The 19,428-nt window shown below is 39.5% G+C and overlaps 1 protein-coding gene across 1 annotated transcript; it reads left to right on the plus strand.

Moving 5' to 3' along the window:
- The first annotated feature begins 470 nt into the window (after positions 1-470).
- Positions 471-16,595, plus strand: LOC132391369 (histone H2A.V). Its single transcript, XM_059964458.1, has 5 exons — positions 471-736; positions 3,456-3,533; positions 9,979-10,092; positions 10,942-11,071; positions 16,243-16,595. The coding sequence occupies exons 1-5, from the start codon at positions 734-736 to the stop codon at positions 16,302-16,304; spliced, it is 387 nt and encodes a 128-aa protein (XP_059820441.1). The 5' UTR covers positions 471-733; the 3' UTR covers positions 16,305-16,595.
- Positions 16,596-19,428: the final 2,833 nt, after the last annotated feature.

A 19,428-nucleotide genomic window follows, 5' to 3' on the forward strand; every position in this document is an offset into this window, starting at 1 on the left:
AATTGACGAGATGCATGTTTATAATGCTAACGCAAAGATGCAATATGCTGTTGTTTTTCAAAATGAGTTTTCAAATTGCGTTTAAGAATTAATTCTCTTTTGGAATGGCTGGTGCTACTGTCGATCACTGGTTGCTGCCAGATCCCGCGCCCAAAATGACAGGGCCACTGATTGGCTGATGGGGATGCCAATCACATGATCTCTACGGTTCCTTTTCCAAACACTTATTACTAAAGTAACTTCACTCATTCTAACTTCGTAAAAAGAAGCATGAAATAGATTAAGGAGTTCCTGTTAGTGAACACATCGTATTAAGTTATCAATAAATAGTAAACGCCAAATGATGGGCGGGTCAAATGTGGAAGGTCTGATCTAATTGGTCACACTTCACACGTCAAGTCCAGGCTTTTTTTCCTTTATTTTACTGCACCGGAGTTAAAACACTACAGAGCGAAATAAGGACATTTCAGCTTACAAGCGGCAACACGATCGCTTGTGTGGCAAATACCTCTCAAAAGGCCGCGTGCGAAAAACAAATTTTAAAAAACCGTTGGGAGGGAGGAAAGACGTTAAAAGAAGGGAGGCGGTGATTGGGCGGGTGGCGGGTTTGAATGAGTATGCGGGGCGGCGATTGGCCGGGAGCCCCGGACGTCGGCGGGCCGCTGTGAAGTGTCGGTTATTGTTTGAGTGGAGAGTGGGCGCGAGGCGGTGGAGAGTGCTGACAGGAACGGACATGGTGAGTGCGCCCCGACACGGGCTGGATCACTAAACCCGTCGCCGGTTGGCGGCACTCGTATTGCCCCCCCTTACCTCCCCCCCCCCGGGGCGCTTTTTGGAAAAATCTGGCTGGCTCGGGGATTGCTGCCTGCCAGAGCCCCTCCGGACACCGGCAGCCGCCGTGGTTACTTTCGGGTTTGTGGGGAGCGTTTGGATGGGCACCCCCTTCCCCCGTTCCCTCCTCTCCCTGCGCCAGGGTGCCGGCCGCTTATCCCTTCCGAGCGCGGGATTTCTGTTGGCATCACCGCCACCGAGTGAAGAGGAATGGGGGGGGGGGGACCCGGCGGGGCAGAGGGGTATGAGGGGCCCCTCTGGAGGATAGTTGAGGGGAGGGGTGGGTTGGTTTTCTTTCCCCTCCCTGCGTCCGGGCTGACTGACAGCTCACTGGCGGGAAAAGCTGTCCAACCCTCGCATCTCCCGAGGGCTGCAAACTGTTCAAGTTCAGGAACTCTGCCAGTTGTCATCGCAGTCGGCTGCACACGCATCGAACCGGATAACTTTCTTTTTTAAATCCAAACTCCAGTTCGAATGTGCAATCGGCGTGCAAATCTCACTTCTGTAGTTTTGGCAAGTTCCGGAAGCGTTTGCATTTTCCTGTCGCAGTTGCAAGTGTGTAATGTGCAACCTTAAATGTTTAGGTATGTTTATACAGACTGGATTTAGATGTTACTTCGGTTTCATCTGAGAGTGAAGTGCATCGGTGCTTGTACTTTCCGATTACACTTGTAACGATATACGTTAACGTGTACCTTATAGAATATTTGGCGGATTAGATCGGTTATGGTCATACAGATTTGATTGAGATGTTCTTTTGATCTAATCTGAGATTGAAGTGTATGTTCCTGTTACACTTATAACAATGTACGTTAATGTGCAATTTCTAGAAGATTGGCAGACTAAACAGGTTATATTCCTGAAGATTTGATTGAGATATCTTTTTGCTTTCGTGTGAGATTGAAGTGCGTAGGTGCTTGGCATTTTCATGTTACGCTTCTAATTTCTAGAATATTGGTTAGACAGATTATAAACATTTATAATTTGACCATGTAAATCGTAGTTGTCAGTATGTTTCATGTTTTGAGATTAATCTAGGAAACATTCATAAATTGGCCCTTCAATATTTGTGGTGACTCGTAGTACTGGGGTGGAAATCTGTAACTTTGGTTATGTCATCTGAGAGGGTTACCGTGCCAGCATAAATTGCTTATCGATATTTCTGTGAATTATTCGAATCTCCATTGATTTAAAGGAGTGATGCTCTTTTGTGAAATCATTAATGGTTGTTATGTGTCGGAGCAGCTGAATTAAATACTTGTCCCATTTCCAGACTTACTGCTGTGCACTTGGATGGAGGAGGTTGGCATCGGCTGATGGGGTGTGGGTCTACATTCATGCTAAGTGATTTGCTGAGAGCATGAACAGCAATATTTTTAATTGGCTTTATTTAACTGATTTATTGCCATTATATTCAGCAAAAATTCTGTGTTAAACGTAACTCCAGCCAAAGAGCAAATTTTAGCCAGTAAAAAAAATGTTGCTGCATCTTTGATCAGCTGTCAACTCAGAACTCATGGGTGATTAGATTGTAACCTTGTTTTTCATTATTGAACATCCGACATCTTAATTATTTACATCCTATTCATGTTGAGATCATTAAATAACTTTGTGACAGACACTTGCTTAAATAGATAAGAGTTGCACTAAATGCTTTTTATCAATCTCATGCCTCAAAAACCATGTACAGTATCCCATTTTGTATATGAAAGTAGAAGCATTGTTCAGATGGTGAACATACTTAAAAAAACTAACAAATTCACAATAGTGGTTTTGATAAGGAGAAAACTTGGGCCAAGCCTTTCGTTTTCAATCTTATGAATGGCCTAGATAGAGTGAATGTGGAGAGGATGCTTCCAATAGTGGGACAGTCTAGGACCAGAGGGTGCAGCCTCAGAGCAGAGGAAGAGGAATTTATTTAGCCAGAGGGTGGTGAATCATTGCGCAGATGAATCATTTGGGTATATTTAAACTGGAAGTTAATATGTTCTTTATTAGTAAAGGTAATGGGGAGAAAGTGGGTAAACAGGGTTGAAAGGGATAATAAATCAGCCATGATCAAATGGCGGTGCGGAATTGATGGGCCAAATGGCCTAATTCCACTCCACTGATTTATGGAAACTATTATTACAGCGAGCATTAAAGTAGAATTTGCCAATATCAATTTGTGTATGAATTAAATATTGAATTTTAAAAAGCTTTATTTATTTTCTGAGTGCTTTAAATTTGGAAGACTGGACACAGGTGTTAATATCTAATTGTAAAGTAACAGTGCCTGCATGTCCTGAGCTGGGTTTTTAAATGATTTTTTTCTACTTCCTCAATTAAATTCTTATTCCACCCAATGAAGGTGGAGTAGGGATTGCATAAAATAATTGCTTACCGGTTTGTGATGTGCTGCTACCACAATTAAAACATATAGTTTCCATTTGATTTCACAAGCAAGAATATAAATACTTTTTTAAAAGTATTCACAAGTAAATGTGTTAATTGTTGAATATTTTATTGTTTTTAACAATAACATAAATATTATAGTTGGGTTTAAGTCTGTCATTATGGCATATTGTTTTGGCCCGTAGAAAACCTTTTGGATGTTATTCTCACCTTTTTACTCTGTTTGACAGGCTGGCGGGAAAGCTGGGAAGGATTCAGGAAAAGCTAAAGCTAAAGCAGTTTCCCGGTCTCAGAGAGCAGGATTACAGGTAGGCCTTCTGTTCAGATTGGACATAAGAAAATAGATTTCAGAATCAGGTCTTTATCTCTAAATAATTGAAATGCTACTTAAATATTATGAGGAAAATGTTATGTCCTAAGAGGTTGCATTTGGAATCATCAGTGAACAGCTCTACTTGGAGCAGCTGAAGATTATTTGGGCTGAGGGCTATTTCCTGAAGAACTTGCAACAGTGCCCTGGACTGCAATGATTGGCCTCCAACAAATAACTTCTCAGTGTGTCAGGTACTACCAACAGTCACTCAGTTTTCCTAATATCTATTGTTCAAAGCCTCTTTGATGCCATGTTATTCAGGATGAAGGGCTGCTTTTGCATCCTCGGGTTCAACTTCTGTATCCCAGTCCGTAATCAAGATTGGATGTTGTAATAGGATGTTTAGAACTTGATGGCATAAAGTTAACATAAACTTTGAGGTTTTAATCAGGTGAATTGATACTGAGGTGATGTAAGACTTTTCTAAAGGTCTAAGTGTCATGCACAAATTTCATGATTATTTTCATTCTGGAAAAATGACTAGGCTTGCTTCAGTATTAACTTTTGGAGTCTGGACATTGCATTAGGGGCTTTAAACTAATTGTCATGATTGACCACATCAGGGGGCATTTAAGAACTGCATATAAATCAGACCTGGTGAAGTTGGGGTTTTTCTACCACGAAAGGTATTGGTACTCCTGTTGGAATTTTAGTTGAATTGTTAGTTTTGTGGTCATTGCATTCCAAATTATTAACTTAATGTAGATTTCATAGCTACCATGGTGTGATTTGAAAATTGGTCCCTGGTGTTGTCTTGTAACTTCATGCTTACTTTAAGCAAGGCACGCATGTATCACATGGGAGAGTGATGCCATGTGCAGTTCACTTACCTGTACGAACAACCTGTTATGAGTTATTGAAACAAACAAGAATGCTTACTCAAACAATATTTACAAGTGTATATATTTATATTACTGAACATTAAGCAACAATTAGTCTGATAATTTTAATCACCAAGCCACTATTGCACCATAGTGTCTCAATTTTTGCTCTATTTAAAAAGTTCCAGCCCATATCCTTCATTGTATCTACTACACTTAACAGTTCAATGTCAGTCAAATTTCTTTGGTACAATAAATTGAAACATGGTGCAAGGAGATCAAATTGTTTTGGCTATAGATGTTTCCATGTAGTGCATTTACTGATACAAGTAATCCTATAAACTAACTGCTAAGTTTGTTTTGATGTACCCTCCTTTGCTCACCATGGGTTAGGGAGGAATCCAGTAACTAAATTGTGGTCTTCTCCATCAGTTTAATATTTGTTATGTTTATCGCTTAGTAAAACCTTGCTATGTAGAACACTTCTATTGTATGACAAGCCCATTATCACATATTATTATTTTAGGCTGTCTCTTGGGATTGAGAATGACTAACTTCAACTCTATAGGCCACCTCAAACTTACAAAACCAATGTGGGAACTGCAGGGGGGGGGGGGAGAAGTTGGTTGAGAGAGCAGGTGGTGGGTAGGCTGTGAAGAGTAGTTCGCACTCCTGTCTATCTACAGCTGGCGCCTGATTTGAGGTTGTCTGTTCTGTCCTGGGTATTTCTTTAGAGATAATAGCCCAAAGTTTCCAAAGATTTGATAAGGATTTTGAGCTATTCAGAAAGCTTTGTGCACATCCTTGATTTTTCTTTCTCTATCTCCCTGGCAATTTCTTGCGAGGGCTTGGTTTAGAAATCTATTAGTAGACATGCAAAAAATGTGGTCTGCAAAGTGTAGCTAATTATGCGAGAAGCTGGGATGTTGGCCTGTTTGCCCTTCTGGTGAACTTAAAGGTGTTGTGAAGGCAATGTAGATTTTTGCAGAATGTAGATTTAGAATATTGTGTGCAGTTCTGGTCACCGAATTATAGGAAAGATATCAATAAATTAGAGAGAGTGCCGAGACGATTTACTAGGATGTTACCTGGGTTTCAGCGCTTAAGTTACAGGGAAAGGTTGAACAAGTTAGATCTCTATTCATTGGAGCGTAGAAGGTTGAGGGGGAATTTGATTGAGGTATTTAAAATTTTGAGAGGGATAGATAGAGTTGACGTGAATAGGCTGTTTCCATTGAGGGTAGGGGAGATTCAAACGAGAGGACATGATTTGAGGGTTAGGGGGCAGAAGTTTAAGGGAAACATGAGGGGGTCTTTCTTTACTCAGAGAGTGATAGCTGTGTGGAATGAGCTTCCTGTAGAAGTAGTAGAGGCCAGTTCAGTTGTGTCATTTAAGGTAAAAGTGGATAGGTATATGGACAGGAGAGGAGTGGAGGGTTATGGGCTGAGTGCGGGTAGGTGGGACTAGGTGAGGTTAAGAGTTCAGCATGGACTAGGAAGGCTGAGATGGCCTGTTTCCGTGCTGTGATTGTTATATGTGGTTGTTATAGATGCTTGAGCATATGCAAGAGGAGGGATCACTGCTCTCCACTAGTAAATTTTGTGCCAGGTTGTATACCTTGACCTCTTAAATACCCTTGACTCAACTGACCAAAGACATTGATGTCTAACTTTGTTGAGAAGTGGTTTTCAAGATGTTGTGAGTTAATCTATGTTTTACAAGATCTCAAAGTGAGCCTTTATTGTTAGTTGGTAGAAGCCTTTGAGTTGTTAGATGTAAGGCCTATCCTCTTGTATGCTATCTTGGAGCTCTGCTTCTAAGCATGCAGAAACATAAACATCAACTGCTTTTTGACCAGAGGTTTTGGCGATCTTTGTTCTAGAACATAGTTAACATAGCATGAAGAGATTTTTGTTGGTTCTGAAGATCAATACTGCTCCTACAGTATGTTGTTGAAGATGAAGCACCTCATTGTGGTGAGGAAGATGGGAATGTGTTGGAGCAATGACGTAACCTTGTTTGACACTGATCTTCATTGAAATTGTTCTTGACGTCTTAACTAGTAATTACAGAAGGGTCTTCCTGTTGTTGGTCACATGTAAAGTTAGTGCCAGGAACCTTGAGTCTGTCCACTTGATCTTCAAATTTTGGTTTTTCTCCATCTAGAGACAAAAGGTCTTAATCTTCATCATACCAACTGGAGGGAAAATTTGTGGAGCAGCACCACCTTCTAACGTAGCTGCCTTAATCGCCATCAGTTAGTGGGAGAGGTGTGTAAAGAGTACGGCAATTTTCAGATCTAGTTGTACACAAAAAAGTTATCTCCATTTTGCTATACTGTGGCATTTCAACAAGTATCAACCTCCTGTCCTAATCATATGAAAATCTCAGTCTGTCGGTTTTGCTTTGGAATGAATCAGCCCTGTCAATATTATAAATCATTTTGGGTAACGCACAATGCTAGAGGAGCTCAGCAGCATCAATGGAAAGGAACAAACCGTTGAGATTTTGAGCCGAGATTCATCTTCAGGACTGGAAAGGAAGGCTAAAGACATTGGAATTATGAATGGTGGGGGGGGGAAGGAAGACAAGCTAGAAAATGGTAGGTGAAGCCAGGTGGGTGGGAAAGATGAATGGCTGGAGAAGAAGGAATCTAATAGGAGAGGAGAGCTTGGGAAGGAGGGACACCGGGGGGGGGGGGGGGGGGATGGTAGACAGGTAAGGTGAATAGGTAAGAGGCCAGAGTGGGGAATAGAAGAAGGGGGGGGGGGGGGGAGAATTTTTTTTAAATGAGGAGAAATCGATATTCATGTTATCAGGTTGGAGGCTACCTTGATGGAATATGAGGTGTTGCTCCACCACTTCTGAGTGTGGCCTGTTTGTGGCAAACAGGGCAATAGACTGACATGTCAGAATGGGGATGGGGATTAAAAAAGTTGGTCACCAGGAAATTCTGCTTTGGAATGTAGTGGAGGTGCTTGCCAAAGTGGTCCTCCAATTTTAATTGGGTCTCATGTAGAGGAGGCTGCATCAGGAGCACTGGATACAATAGACGACCCCAACAGATTTGGGAGTGAAGTGTTGCCTTGTCTGGAAGGACTGTTTGAGGCCCTGAATGGAGGTGAGGGAGAAGTTGAATGGGCAACTATAGCATTTCTGTTATTTGGAGGGATATATGCCAGGAGGGAAATTAGTGGGTAAGGATGAATGAATAAGGGAATCACAGAGAGTGACCCCTATGAAAAGCAGGTAGATGGGAGGGGGAAAGTAAAGATGTGTTTGGTAGTAGGATCCCATTGAAGATGGTAGAAGTTGCAGAGAATGTTCTTGCTGCTATTTTTTAGCTTGGAAATGTGGTGAAGTGATAACAAATTTGGCTGTATTTTCATTAACTTCTCAAAACAATAGAAGAAACTATTTCATTAGCTGAAATTAATGTGCTAGGTAACCTTTGAGTGTAGAAGTTGAAACTTGTGTGTGCCAGCTGTACTCTTCAGCACATGGTAACTAAAATATATTTTAAAAAAGTTGGACTCAGGTGCATTTATTCTTCATGTATTTATAATTTCTTTTACCTTTGTGTAAGGCTCTGAATGTTACATTCCTGAAATTTGATTAAGTTTTAGTTAAGGGCAAAAGTAAGCAAAACTCTTTGATTGCTCTTTCCTGAAGCCTGAAAATTCTCCAGGATACACCTGATTAAATTAAGTCATATATATTGCACACAACATCAGAGAAGACATTGTAGAGTGCAAGTTTGAAATCTAGCATCATTCCATGGGCAGAGCTATTTTTGCATTTTCAAATTATTTGCCAGCCTTCAGTTCAGTAATGAGCAATAAGGGATCTAATATTCTGTCATGGGATGAAATTAATGTATAAATAAGCAATTGTTCTTCGAACTAGCTTCTCAAAACTGTGTATGGGTTCTTCAAACATTCAGTTTCAACATATTTATCCTTGCCTGGATTGCTTGGTCTATCTAGCATTATTCTTTGCTCACTGTCTCATAGATGGCCACAAGATTATTGTAATTCCTTAGTATGTGTTTATAAAAAAATGTGTTTTTATATAAAGACTTTTTTTAAAATGTAAATTTCTACTAGGATGTGGGGTGCTTCAATACCTTTTCAGTGTGTAGGAAGGGATATTTATTTATTTAGAGATGCAGCACAGAATAGATGTTCTGGCCCTTCAAATGTGCTACCCAGCGACCCTTGATTTAATCCTTACCCAATCATAGGACTTTTTACAGTGACAAGTGAACCTATCCAGTCTTTGGACTGTGGGAGGAAACCCACACATTCCACAGGGAGGACGTACAATGACTCCATACAGAGGACACTGGTATTGAACTCTAACACAAGTTATATGGTACTTTTGACTTACTTTGCAATTAATGACACTGGATTTGCTGCCTCTAACTGGTTCTAGCTGGTTTGCTAGCTCTTTTTGCCCTGATACCCTCTCAAGAGTATAACACAATTTTAAACATGGATTTGGGAACACATCATAAAGCCATTAATTGTTGGGCAACATGAGTAAGTCATTTTTTCTCTTGACTCAATTTGCTTTCACTTCAATCATGGCTGACCTGTAATGCCTTTCAAATTATCTCCCTTTGGGAATAACAGAAATGACTTGTTAAACTTCAGAAGGACAAAAATTATTAATTTAGAATTGTTGAAGCATTCAGTATAGGAGGAGCATGTGCCTCATGTTAATTGCTTGAAGTAATTCAACCTGCTCTTGCAAAACTTCATTTTCCCAATTCCATTTCAGAATTTGTAATTAAATCTGTTCCTTTCAGTAGTATGTTCTAGATTGTGATTGGTTTAAAATGTACCTTCCTGACCATTATAGATGTGAATACTTTCTCCCTCTGTGCCTTATCAAAGTTCCTTAATGTCCTTTGAGGCGAATTCCAGCTTTATTACTGGTTCTTCATGAAGGCATTGTCATTCTCTTCAGGGTCTTGGCATTCTTTCCAAGAGTTGTCTAGAATTAGGGACAGTCCTTAAGTTGAGGGCAACCAGTAATTTTTGTGTATAATGAAATATAGTTCAGTAGATTTGCAGGGAAGAAATTTCTTTTATTGGTAGATTTAAACTGTAAATACTTCAAATATACCAGACTTTTTCATCCTTTTTGGACTCTGCAAAGCTGTAACTGGGATATTCCTTCGAAATCAACTTGTGTTTAAATTTAGTTTTCATTTTTAAGCTTGATTGGAGTAATTGTTTTTTTCATGGGTTTGCTGTGGGTGGATGTTGGCAATCAACCAGGATTTCAGTTAATAGGTATTTGGTGAAATCTGCAGAACAATTTCTGTAGTAGGATTTGTGATCTCCAAGAGAGAAGCTTGAGCTTTAAGTGAGGCAGTTGGAGATTATAGAAGTTAAATTTAGAAGCCTTTTTATTCCAAGAAATGTTTTTGTATATTTTAATGGACTGACAGAACTTGAATGTGGAAGCTAACAATTATTCATTCTGTAATAGAATTCTAGTTTTTATTTTGGATCAGGTTGACAGTTATCACTTGGTATTCTTTCTTCTAGTTTCCTGTAGGTCGTATTCATAGGCATTTGAAGACTCGTACTACCAGCCATGGACGGGTGGGTGCTACAGCTGCAGTGTATAGTGCAGCTATCCTTGAGTATCTCACTGCTGAGGTAGGTGATGGGGTTGACAAGTACTTCAAACATCACATGTAGTGCTTTTTTTGTATTAGGGTGAGAAGAGTGAATAAAACTCTAGGCCTTGATATCTATCCGTGCTGCTAATTTTTGTCTTGATGTTTCTGTCCACTTTGATCTAAACTGCTGGTAGTTTTTGTTTTCTCTCTCCATATCTATTTCTATGGTGTAATGTTAAAAGACTTAAAACAGTTGTTCAATGAGGATGGCAGAGAGCCAAGAGAAATAGATGAGCAGATGCTGGAAATTTGAAATGAACAGGAAGTACTTAAAATACTCAACTGGTCAGGCCACATCTGGGAAGGAATAAACATTTTCAATATTTTAACGTGACCATTCATCAGGATCTAAAATTGTGGTGGGAAAATCAAAGGTTTGGTAGGAATGATTTTTAAGAACCTGAATGCTGCAAGTTAAATAATTTAACAGACAATTCTGAACAGGAGTGTTGTATGTGACTGCCAAAATAGCTGCGCAGTGTTATACTCGAGACCAACCAGTGGTTCAGCAGAAATAATGCTTGGAACTTGCGAGGTTTTCAACACTATCACTTTAATACTGTGTAAGAAAAATTATTTAGCTTATCTAATTAAAAGAGGAAACATAAATATTGTAAAGAAATGTCAGGGCGGGGCCTGTATGGAGATGTCCAGAGTAGGATTCTAATAGCTCATAAATGAGTAAATTTACTACGGTAATGAGAAAGTGGAATTTTAAAGAATTGTGTGCTTAATTTTGGATTTCTTGTCATTGCAGCCTGTTCAAAATAGAAATCCAGGGATATTGGGCTAAACATATTCACAATGTTCTGCTGGTGTTCTCTAGGTGTTGGAGTTGGCAGGAAATGCATCCAAGGATCTGAAAGTAAAGCGTATCACACCACGTCATTTGCAGTTGGCCATCCGAGGTGATGAGGAGTTGGATTCGCTGATCAAGGCAACCATTGCTGGTGGTGGTATGTATTGAAATAATAAAAGTAATAGTTTTTCAAGGCAGTAGAGTATTTCTCAGTGGGATTGAGAAGACCATTTGATTGATATAAGCCATCGCATCCAAAATTATTTTTTATAATGTATTAATATTTGTATTGTAGTACAGGTTGAGTACCCACTAATCCGACATTCCAGAATCCAAAAATGTTTTTTTGAGCACTGATATGTCAAATGGAAAATTCCACAAGGTGCTGCGAAGATTCCCAGGTGATGTGCAAATCTCTGCTCACCATAGACAGTTCTGAGAAGTGACCTCACCTATGTAATGAACAGAAATTAATGAAAAGTAGAAAAGCTGCATAGCGAAAATTGAATGTCTCGATTGTGTATTGAAAGAGTGGCTTTGTCAGCATCATTTAACAATTACAGCACGGAAACAGGCCATTTCGGCCCTTCTAGTCCGTGCCGAATGCTTACTCTCACCTAGTCCCACTGGCCCACACTCAGCCTGAACATATTCTGCTTAACAGTATGCTACTTGAAATAAGCAAAGTTCTATCACAATTAACTGAAAATTGAACTTAATTGTGAATATTCTGCAGGTTGGTTGCAAAAATTTAAGTAAATGCACAGTATTAATTTTTTTTATATATCTGCTGATCATGAAGCAACAGTGAAATTTTTGTATTAGCCAAGATCGTTGTTGATGAAGATCTAACAGTAGAACAAGTCTACAATGCTGATTTTGTTTTTTCATCTTGCATAAACCTTAAAAAAAAAAGTAAAATATAAATACGGTGTATCATAGCCTTTTAATCAAAACAGCATCGTAGGTGGAGACTGAGAAACTGCCATTGTTTGTTGTTGTTCGACAGCTGATTCAGGTATTCTCTCTATGCTGTTGTTACTTTTGTTAGCCTGCACATGTTATTTTTCCATTATATTATGGTATGTAAATTATTAAATACTGTATATGTGTGATCTACAAGTGTGAGACTGCTTACATGTAGCACATAAATTCAGAGTCTGAAATGATGGCGGTCCCAAGCTATTCATTATATATTCCAAAATCTGAGTCACTTCTGGACCAAAGCACTTCAGATAAGGGGTGCGCCAACCTGTAATTATGTATTAAGTGGTAATGTATTTGAAGCTGCCAGAGCAACATAAAGGTAGATGCTCTGTAAGGTTGTTAGAGGAATGAACAAGGTGATGCAGACTATATTTACTTGAAAACCATTTATCTGATGCTTATAACTCTCCTGTACTGGAGTTGTATGATATTCTAACTGTAACATTGAAATATTATGCAGGCTGTTCACCACTGCTTCTGGGTACATGTTTTTTAAAAGGGATTCATCCATAAAATATGCAAAAATGCTATTCATTGTTTCAGTCTATAGTACAAGGTTTATATTTGTACTGAAGCAAGAAAGTTATTACATCAGATTGTCTTTTCACTGGCTGAGTGATAGTTTGATGTATTGTCATTAGTATTTCATCTCCTACCTCTTCAAGTTGACTGGTTAAGACTTTAATGCTCATTAGCCCTTGATAACTTATTGATATACAACTCGTGTGTGTCACTTGAAGCAAGTGCATAATGTATTTGGCCTGCATTTGGCAGATTACTCTTTTATCCAAAAGGAAAGGTCTCCCTGACTATTTTAATTTACAGGATATCAACATTGTTGACTAAGCCTAGTTAACTCTTTGTTCCTTTGGAAATGAAGTACTTAAGAGTCAAAGACATTAGTGGATTGAGTCTCATAGTGGCTGTTCTGAGTATGGTGTAGATTCATATGACTAGGTGATTTTATGATCAGCATTATAGCTTTTATTACAAATTCAATGACTGAATTGAAACTCAGTAGTTACTATAACTAGAGAGAAAGTTCTTGGGGAAACTGAAAGATCTAATGGTGGATAAGTCACCTGGACCAGATGGTGTACACCCAGTGTTCTGAAAGAGGTGGCTGAAGTGATTGTGGAGGCATTAGTGATGATCTTTCAAGAATTGCTAGATTCTGGAATGGTCCTGGAAGACTGGAAAATTGCAAATGTCACCCCACTCTTCAAGAAGTGAGAGGCAGAAGAAAGGAAGTTAGTTAATCTGACCTCGGTGGTTGGGGGAGATGTTGGAGTTGATTATTAAGGATGAGGTCGCAGGGTATGTGGGAGCACATGATAAAAATAGTAGTCAGCATGGTTTCCTCGAGGGAAATTCTTGCCTGACAAATCTGTTGGAATTCTTTGAAGAAATAACAAACAAGATAAACAAAAGAGAATCGGTTGATATTGTATACTTGGTTTTTCAGAAGGCTGTTGACAAGGTACCACACATAAGGCTTCTTAACAAGCTACAAGATCATGGTATTACAGGAAAGATTCTAGCATAGACAAAGCTGTGGCTGATTGACATGAGGCAAGGAGTGGTAATTAAGGGAGCCTTTTCTGGCTGGCTGCCAGTGATTAGTAATGTTCCACAGATGTCTGTTGGGACTGATTCTTTTTGCTTTGTATGTCAATGAGTTGGATGATGGAATTGATGGCTTTGTTGCAAAGTTTGCAGGCTATATGAAGATAGGTGGAGGGGTGGGTAGTTTTGAGGAAGTAGAGCAGCTACAGAAGGACTTGGACAGATTAGGAGATTGGGCAAAGAAATGGCAGATGGAATACTGTGTCAGGAAGTGTACAGTCATACACTTTGGTAGAAGAAATGAAAGGTTGACTGTTTTCTAAATGGATAGAAAATACAAAAAACGGAGATGCAAAGTGACTTGAGAGTCCTTGTTCAGGATTCCCTAAAGGTCATCTTGCAGGTTGAGTCTGTGGTGAAGAAGGCGAACATAATGTTAACATTCATTTCAAGAGGACTAGAATATAAAAGCGAGGATGTAACGCTGGGTCTTTATAAAGCACTGGAGAGGCCTCACTTGGGAGTATTGTGAGCAGTTTTGGGCCCCTTTGAAAGGATGTGCTCAAAGTGGAGAGGGTTCAAAGAAGGTAAACAAAAATGATTTCAGGATTGAATGGTTCATCATATAAAGAGCACTTGGTGGCTCTGGGCCTGTATTCACTAGAATTCAGAAGAATGAGGGTGACCTCATTGAAACCTGTGGAATGGTAAAAGACCTTAATAGTGGTGAAGAGAGGATGTTTCCCATGGACTATAGGGCACAGCTTCAAAATACAGGGGTATCCTTTAAGAACAGAGGTGAGAAGGAATTTCTTTAGTGGTGAATCTGGAATTTGTTGCCACAAGTAGCTGTGGAGGCCAAGTCATTAGTATATTAAAGGCAGAGGTTGATAGATTCTTTGTTGGTCAGGGCATAAAGGGATACAAGGGAAGTACAGGACATTGGGGCTGAGAGGAAAAATGGATCAACTGTGATGACATGGTGGAGCAGGCTCAATGGGCCAGATAGCCTAATTCTGCTCCTGTATCGTGTGGTCAATGACTGTGATGGTGAATATCGAATTTGTTTAAAGATCAATGTTCTAGGCTCTGCTTATTAATCCAATGATTTTACAATTATACTACAATGTTAAGATGTATAAATTTGGACTTTTGCTTCAGTGCAGTATGACTTCCACTTCTACATGGAAAGTGGAAAATAAACATGTAGAAATCAATGTCCACATTTTCTGCTTGGAGTACCATATTCAGGCTCCAGCTGAAACTCCAGGCATTGATACATTCCTGATTGTGTTGTCAAGTTCAGAACTTCATTGTTTCCCAAAATTTGGTTCCCTTTCCTTCCCTTGTACCAAAAAAATGTGTTAATCTCTAGTTTCTCCCCCAGCACTGTCCTAGTCCATACTTCACCACCTCTAGTGATTATGGACAGTAATGAAGGAAATAACACTGCACAATGTCTCAAACCTCATTCACACTAAAATGAGCTTCGAAATTATTCAATCTACATTAAAAAGGGGTAATTAAAAATGTATTTTAAATAACAGTCATGGCATGATAATACTTTGAACTTTTTGCATTTCCTTCTGCAACCTGTTGTGAAAATTAGTAGAGTACTTAAATTTAAGTTATCCATGGCTTGTAGTTTTGTCATTCCTGTACCTTGATTACCATTAAGAACGTTAAATGTAGTACTGAGAACTCCTTCACTAGAAGGAAGCTGTAGAGTATCTTTAGTGTGGGATTGCCAAGAGTTTGACTGGCATTCTGTAAGCTTTGTTATTGCTCTGGTTACTGTTGGGGAAATTCATTGTGTAATTGGAAGAGATCATCCCTACAGGAATCTTTCTAATGCTTCATTTTCTTTGAACACACCAGTCAAGCCCATGTCTATAGTGATAGGAAAGTTTTGAAAATTAGTCCTGTTATCTATTAACATGTGCCCATCAACACTACTCTTGCTTCTCCCCCAGTCTCTAGATCGAGTTATACTAGGGGCAGTTTACAGAAGCAAACTAACTTGCAATATGCGTGCCCTTGAAAAACTGGAACAGTCTTGCAGATGTACAACATACAGCAAACTAGCTCAGGATTAAAAACAAGTAGCTGGTGTTATGTGCAGCAAATGGACTTGTCAGTGTGAAGCATGATGCTTGATTAGTTTAGAATCCAGAGCTAGCATTTAGCTGTTGAATTAACTTTTTAAGAAAGTGTCATTTTGAGGTTTTAAACCTGGAAGAAAAATGTGCATGGAATAAGGGTTCTTGGTCATTTTCCCCTGACCAAGCACAGATTATGAGCAAGCTATTCCTGTGATAAAGCAGCTCTAATGATATCACAGTCTAGTCTACGTTGGTGTTCATCAGGAATGCTAGTGGTCCTATTGTAAAATAAATTGTGAAGGTGTGTAGGATCAGGAGTTTAAACGTGTTCAAAATAAGATAGCATTTCAGTGATAGAAATACAGTAAATAATCCATTCATAAACATAATATATACACCAGGCAGTTATAACCATTCCCATATATGCAGTGGGAGACAGTGCAGCATTAGATGCTGAGCATGTGTAATAATTTTACCTGATCTTTTTCTTCACAGTACAGCTAATCACTCAGTAGTTCAATTTTAGCTACTATGTAGTGGACTGTTCTTAAGCTGTGAAAACATTCCCATCTCAAAGTTGGCCAGACCATTTTAATAGAAATGCAGCACATAATTGTGTTAAGCCTATGCTTTAAACTTGCATTTTGTACATTTTTATTGCTTTCTGTTACAGGTGTGATCCCTCACATTCACAAGTCTCTGATTGGAAAGAAGGGGCAGCAGAAAACTGCATAAAGCCCAGTTTTGAACCTACCCTCTTCCTCCCTACTGTCGTACTGTAATTTGGACAGAAGAAACCTGGGGATACTTGGCATATTTTTTTTAAAAGAGTAGTTAAAATAAAATGGGAGAGTTTTAGGAGATGAATTTAGTGTTCAGTATAAACTGAAAGATCTGTTTGTATGTCCTACAGTTTAGATTTGAAGCTGTATGAATATATAACTAGAAAATGCAGCTGTTTGTCAACAACTAGGTTACATGTGTTTTATACAATAAAACAGTTCATAAAACAATTTTTTAAAAAAATTGTGTTGGCAGTGTTTCTTTTCAATAGATTAAGTTGTAAAGATTAGACCAATTTGTACTGTCTAATCACTGCTCAGTTGTTGCTAATTTCTATTTAGTTGGATGTCGTACACAATGGGCTTTTTTCCTTTCCGTATTCACGTCTATCACATCGGGTTTGGTGACACATGCCCCTGCTGGGCAACTAACATAAAGCTGAATATATCAAACGAGAAAATCTGAAGATGCTGGATCTTTTTCAAAGAAAGGGGCTTCCTTTCCTCCATCAATGTTGCCCTCAACTGCATCTCTTCCACTTAATGCACATCTGCTCTTACCCCATCCTCCTGCCACCCTAACAGGGATAGGGTTCCTCTTGTCTTTGCCTACCGTCCCACCCGCCTCTGTGTCCAGCACATAATTCTCTGACACTTTCACCACCTCCAATGGGATCCCACCACCAAGCACTTAACCCCCTGCTTTCTGCGGGGATCGCCCGCTCCCTATGTGACCCCCTTACCCATTTTATCCCTCCCACTAATCTCCCTCCTGGCACCTATCCTAGCAAGTTGAACAAGTGCTACATCTCCTCCCTCACTACCTTTCAGGGCCCTAAACAGTCCTTCCAGGTGAGGTGATACTTCACCTGTGAGTCTGTTGGGGTTATAAACTGTGTTCAGTGCTCCCTGTGTGGCCTCCAGTGAGACCCGATGTGGATTGGGAGACTGCTTTGCTGAGCAATTACACTCTGCCAAAACAAGAGGGTCCTTCCAGAGGCCATCCGTTTTAATTCCATTTCCCATTCCCATTCCGGTATGTCCATCCATTGCCTCCTTGTATTCGGTTTTGGTAGCCTCCAAGCTGATGTCATGAACATAGATTTCTCAAACTTAACGGTAATGTGCCCCCCTTCACCATTTCCCATCCCCTCTCCCTCTCTCACCTTCTTGCCCACCCATTGCCTCCCTCTGCTGTCCAACCCCCCTTTCTCTTTCTTCCATGTCCTGTTACACCAATCAACTTCACAGCTCTTTACTTCATCTGCCCCCCCTCCCCCCCAGGTTTCACCTATCACCTTGTGTTTCTCCCTCCCTCACCTTTTAAATCTACTTAGCAATTTTTCTCCAGTCCTATCGAAGGGTTTTGGCCCGAAACATCAACCATACTTTTCCTAGATGCTGACTGGCCGGCTGAGTTCCTCCAACATTTTGTGTGTGTTGCTGAACATACCATATTGGATTGCAGCAATCAATGTACATTACAATTGCACTCAATCAGCATTTCAAATCTATCCAAGGGCTAAAATCTTTCCTTTTGAGCTGCATGCTTGGCTTGGTTTCTGGATATCTCTGAAGCCCGCAGCAAACTTCTAAAAGGGATTACTTTCTCCTTGCCTTTCTGTAATGCATGCTGAATTTCCATAAATTAATGCAACAGCCAGTTAATTTTGGCTTTAGGAGCCTGGATCCTGCTGCTGAATGATGTGCAAGTACAGGTTATACCCCCTAATCAAAAAAAACCTCTGAAATACAATTTTTATTTTTGAGTGCTAATGTAGAACCACAGAAAACAGGCCATTTGGCCATTCTAGTCTGTGCCGAAATTTTATTCTGCTAATCTTATTGACGTACACCCAGTCCATAACCCTCCAGACCTCTCCTATCCATGTATCTATCCAATTTACTCTTAAAACTTAAGAGTGAACCCGCATTTACCACGTCTGATTGCAGCTCGTTCCGCACTCCCACCACTCTCTGAGTGAAGAAGTTCCCCCTAATCCTTTCCCCTTTCAACCTAAAGCCATGTCCTTTCGTATTTATCTCTCCTAACCTAAGTGGAACAAGCCTACTTGCATTTGCGCTGTCTATACCACACAGAATTTTGTAATCCTTTGTATCAAATCTCCCCTCGTTCTTCTATGCTCCAAGGAATAAAGTCCTAACCTTTTCAATCTTTCCCTGTAACTCAACTCCTGAACACCCGGCAACATCCTAGTAAATCTCTTTTGCACTCTTTCAATCTTACTGATATCCTTCCTATAGTTAGGTGACCAGAACTGTGCGCAATATATGATGTCACAAGTGGAAAATTACTCAAAGTGCTGAGAAGGATTCCCCTGTGATGAGCAGATCTCTGCACACCACACAGTTCTGTGAAGTAACCTCTTGTATATAATGAACAGGAGTTAATGAAAATTCAAAAAAAAGCAAAAAGTGAAAAATGAAGATCTGAATTGTGTACCGTCAGCATCGGAGTGAACGTGAGCCACTTAACGGTATGTTGATCTGGAAATAAGCAAAGTTCTGTCACAATGAAAGAAAATTGAAGGTAATTGTGAGCTTTCAGCAGGCAGGTTGTAGAAATTTAAAAAAAAGCAACAATATTAGATATTTAAAGCTTCTGATCATCAAACAGTAGAAAAATTTGTTGTTTGCCAAGATCATTGCTGATGAAAATCTACACCAGAATAAGTCTACCATGCTAATTGTTTTTATACCTTAAATAAAACCTTTTTAAATAAGTAAAATACAAATACAATGTACTGTAATCTTATCAAAACTCTCCATTGTAAGTGGAGACTGAAAGCTGGCTGTTTGTTGTTTAACAGGTGTTTCAGGTATTCACCCAAGCTGCTGTGCTGCTTTTGTTACCCTGCATTCATTATTTTATTGGTATATAATAATTTTTACACTTGTTCATCATACGTACTTAACAGTAAGACAAAGACTGCTTACCAATAGCACATAAATTCAGAGTTGGAATTGGTGATCCCACACTATCTCATGAATACTGAAATCAAACACTTCTGGCCCCAAACATTTTGGATAGAGGTACTCAACCTGTGTACATGTGT

Source organism: Hypanus sabinus, chromosome 1, assembly GCF_030144855.1.
Source record: "Hypanus sabinus isolate sHypSab1 chromosome 1, sHypSab1.hap1, whole genome shotgun sequence".
Classification (NCBI taxonomy): domain Eukaryota; kingdom Metazoa; phylum Chordata; class Chondrichthyes; order Myliobatiformes; family Dasyatidae; genus Hypanus; species Hypanus sabinus.

What these genes read in the sequence shown, in the direction of transcription:
- LOC132391369 (XM_059964458.1), top strand. An exon ending in TTGAGTATCTCACTGCTGAG is followed by an intron (nt 10,093 to 10,941) that starts GTAGGTGATGGG and finishes GGTGTTCTCTAG; the next exon opens with GTGTTGGAGTTGGCAGGAAA. An exon ending in GGCAACCATTGCTGGTGGTG is followed by an intron (nt 11,072 to 16,242) that starts GTATGTATTGAA and finishes TTTCTGTTACAG; the next exon opens with GTGTGATCCCTCACATTCAC.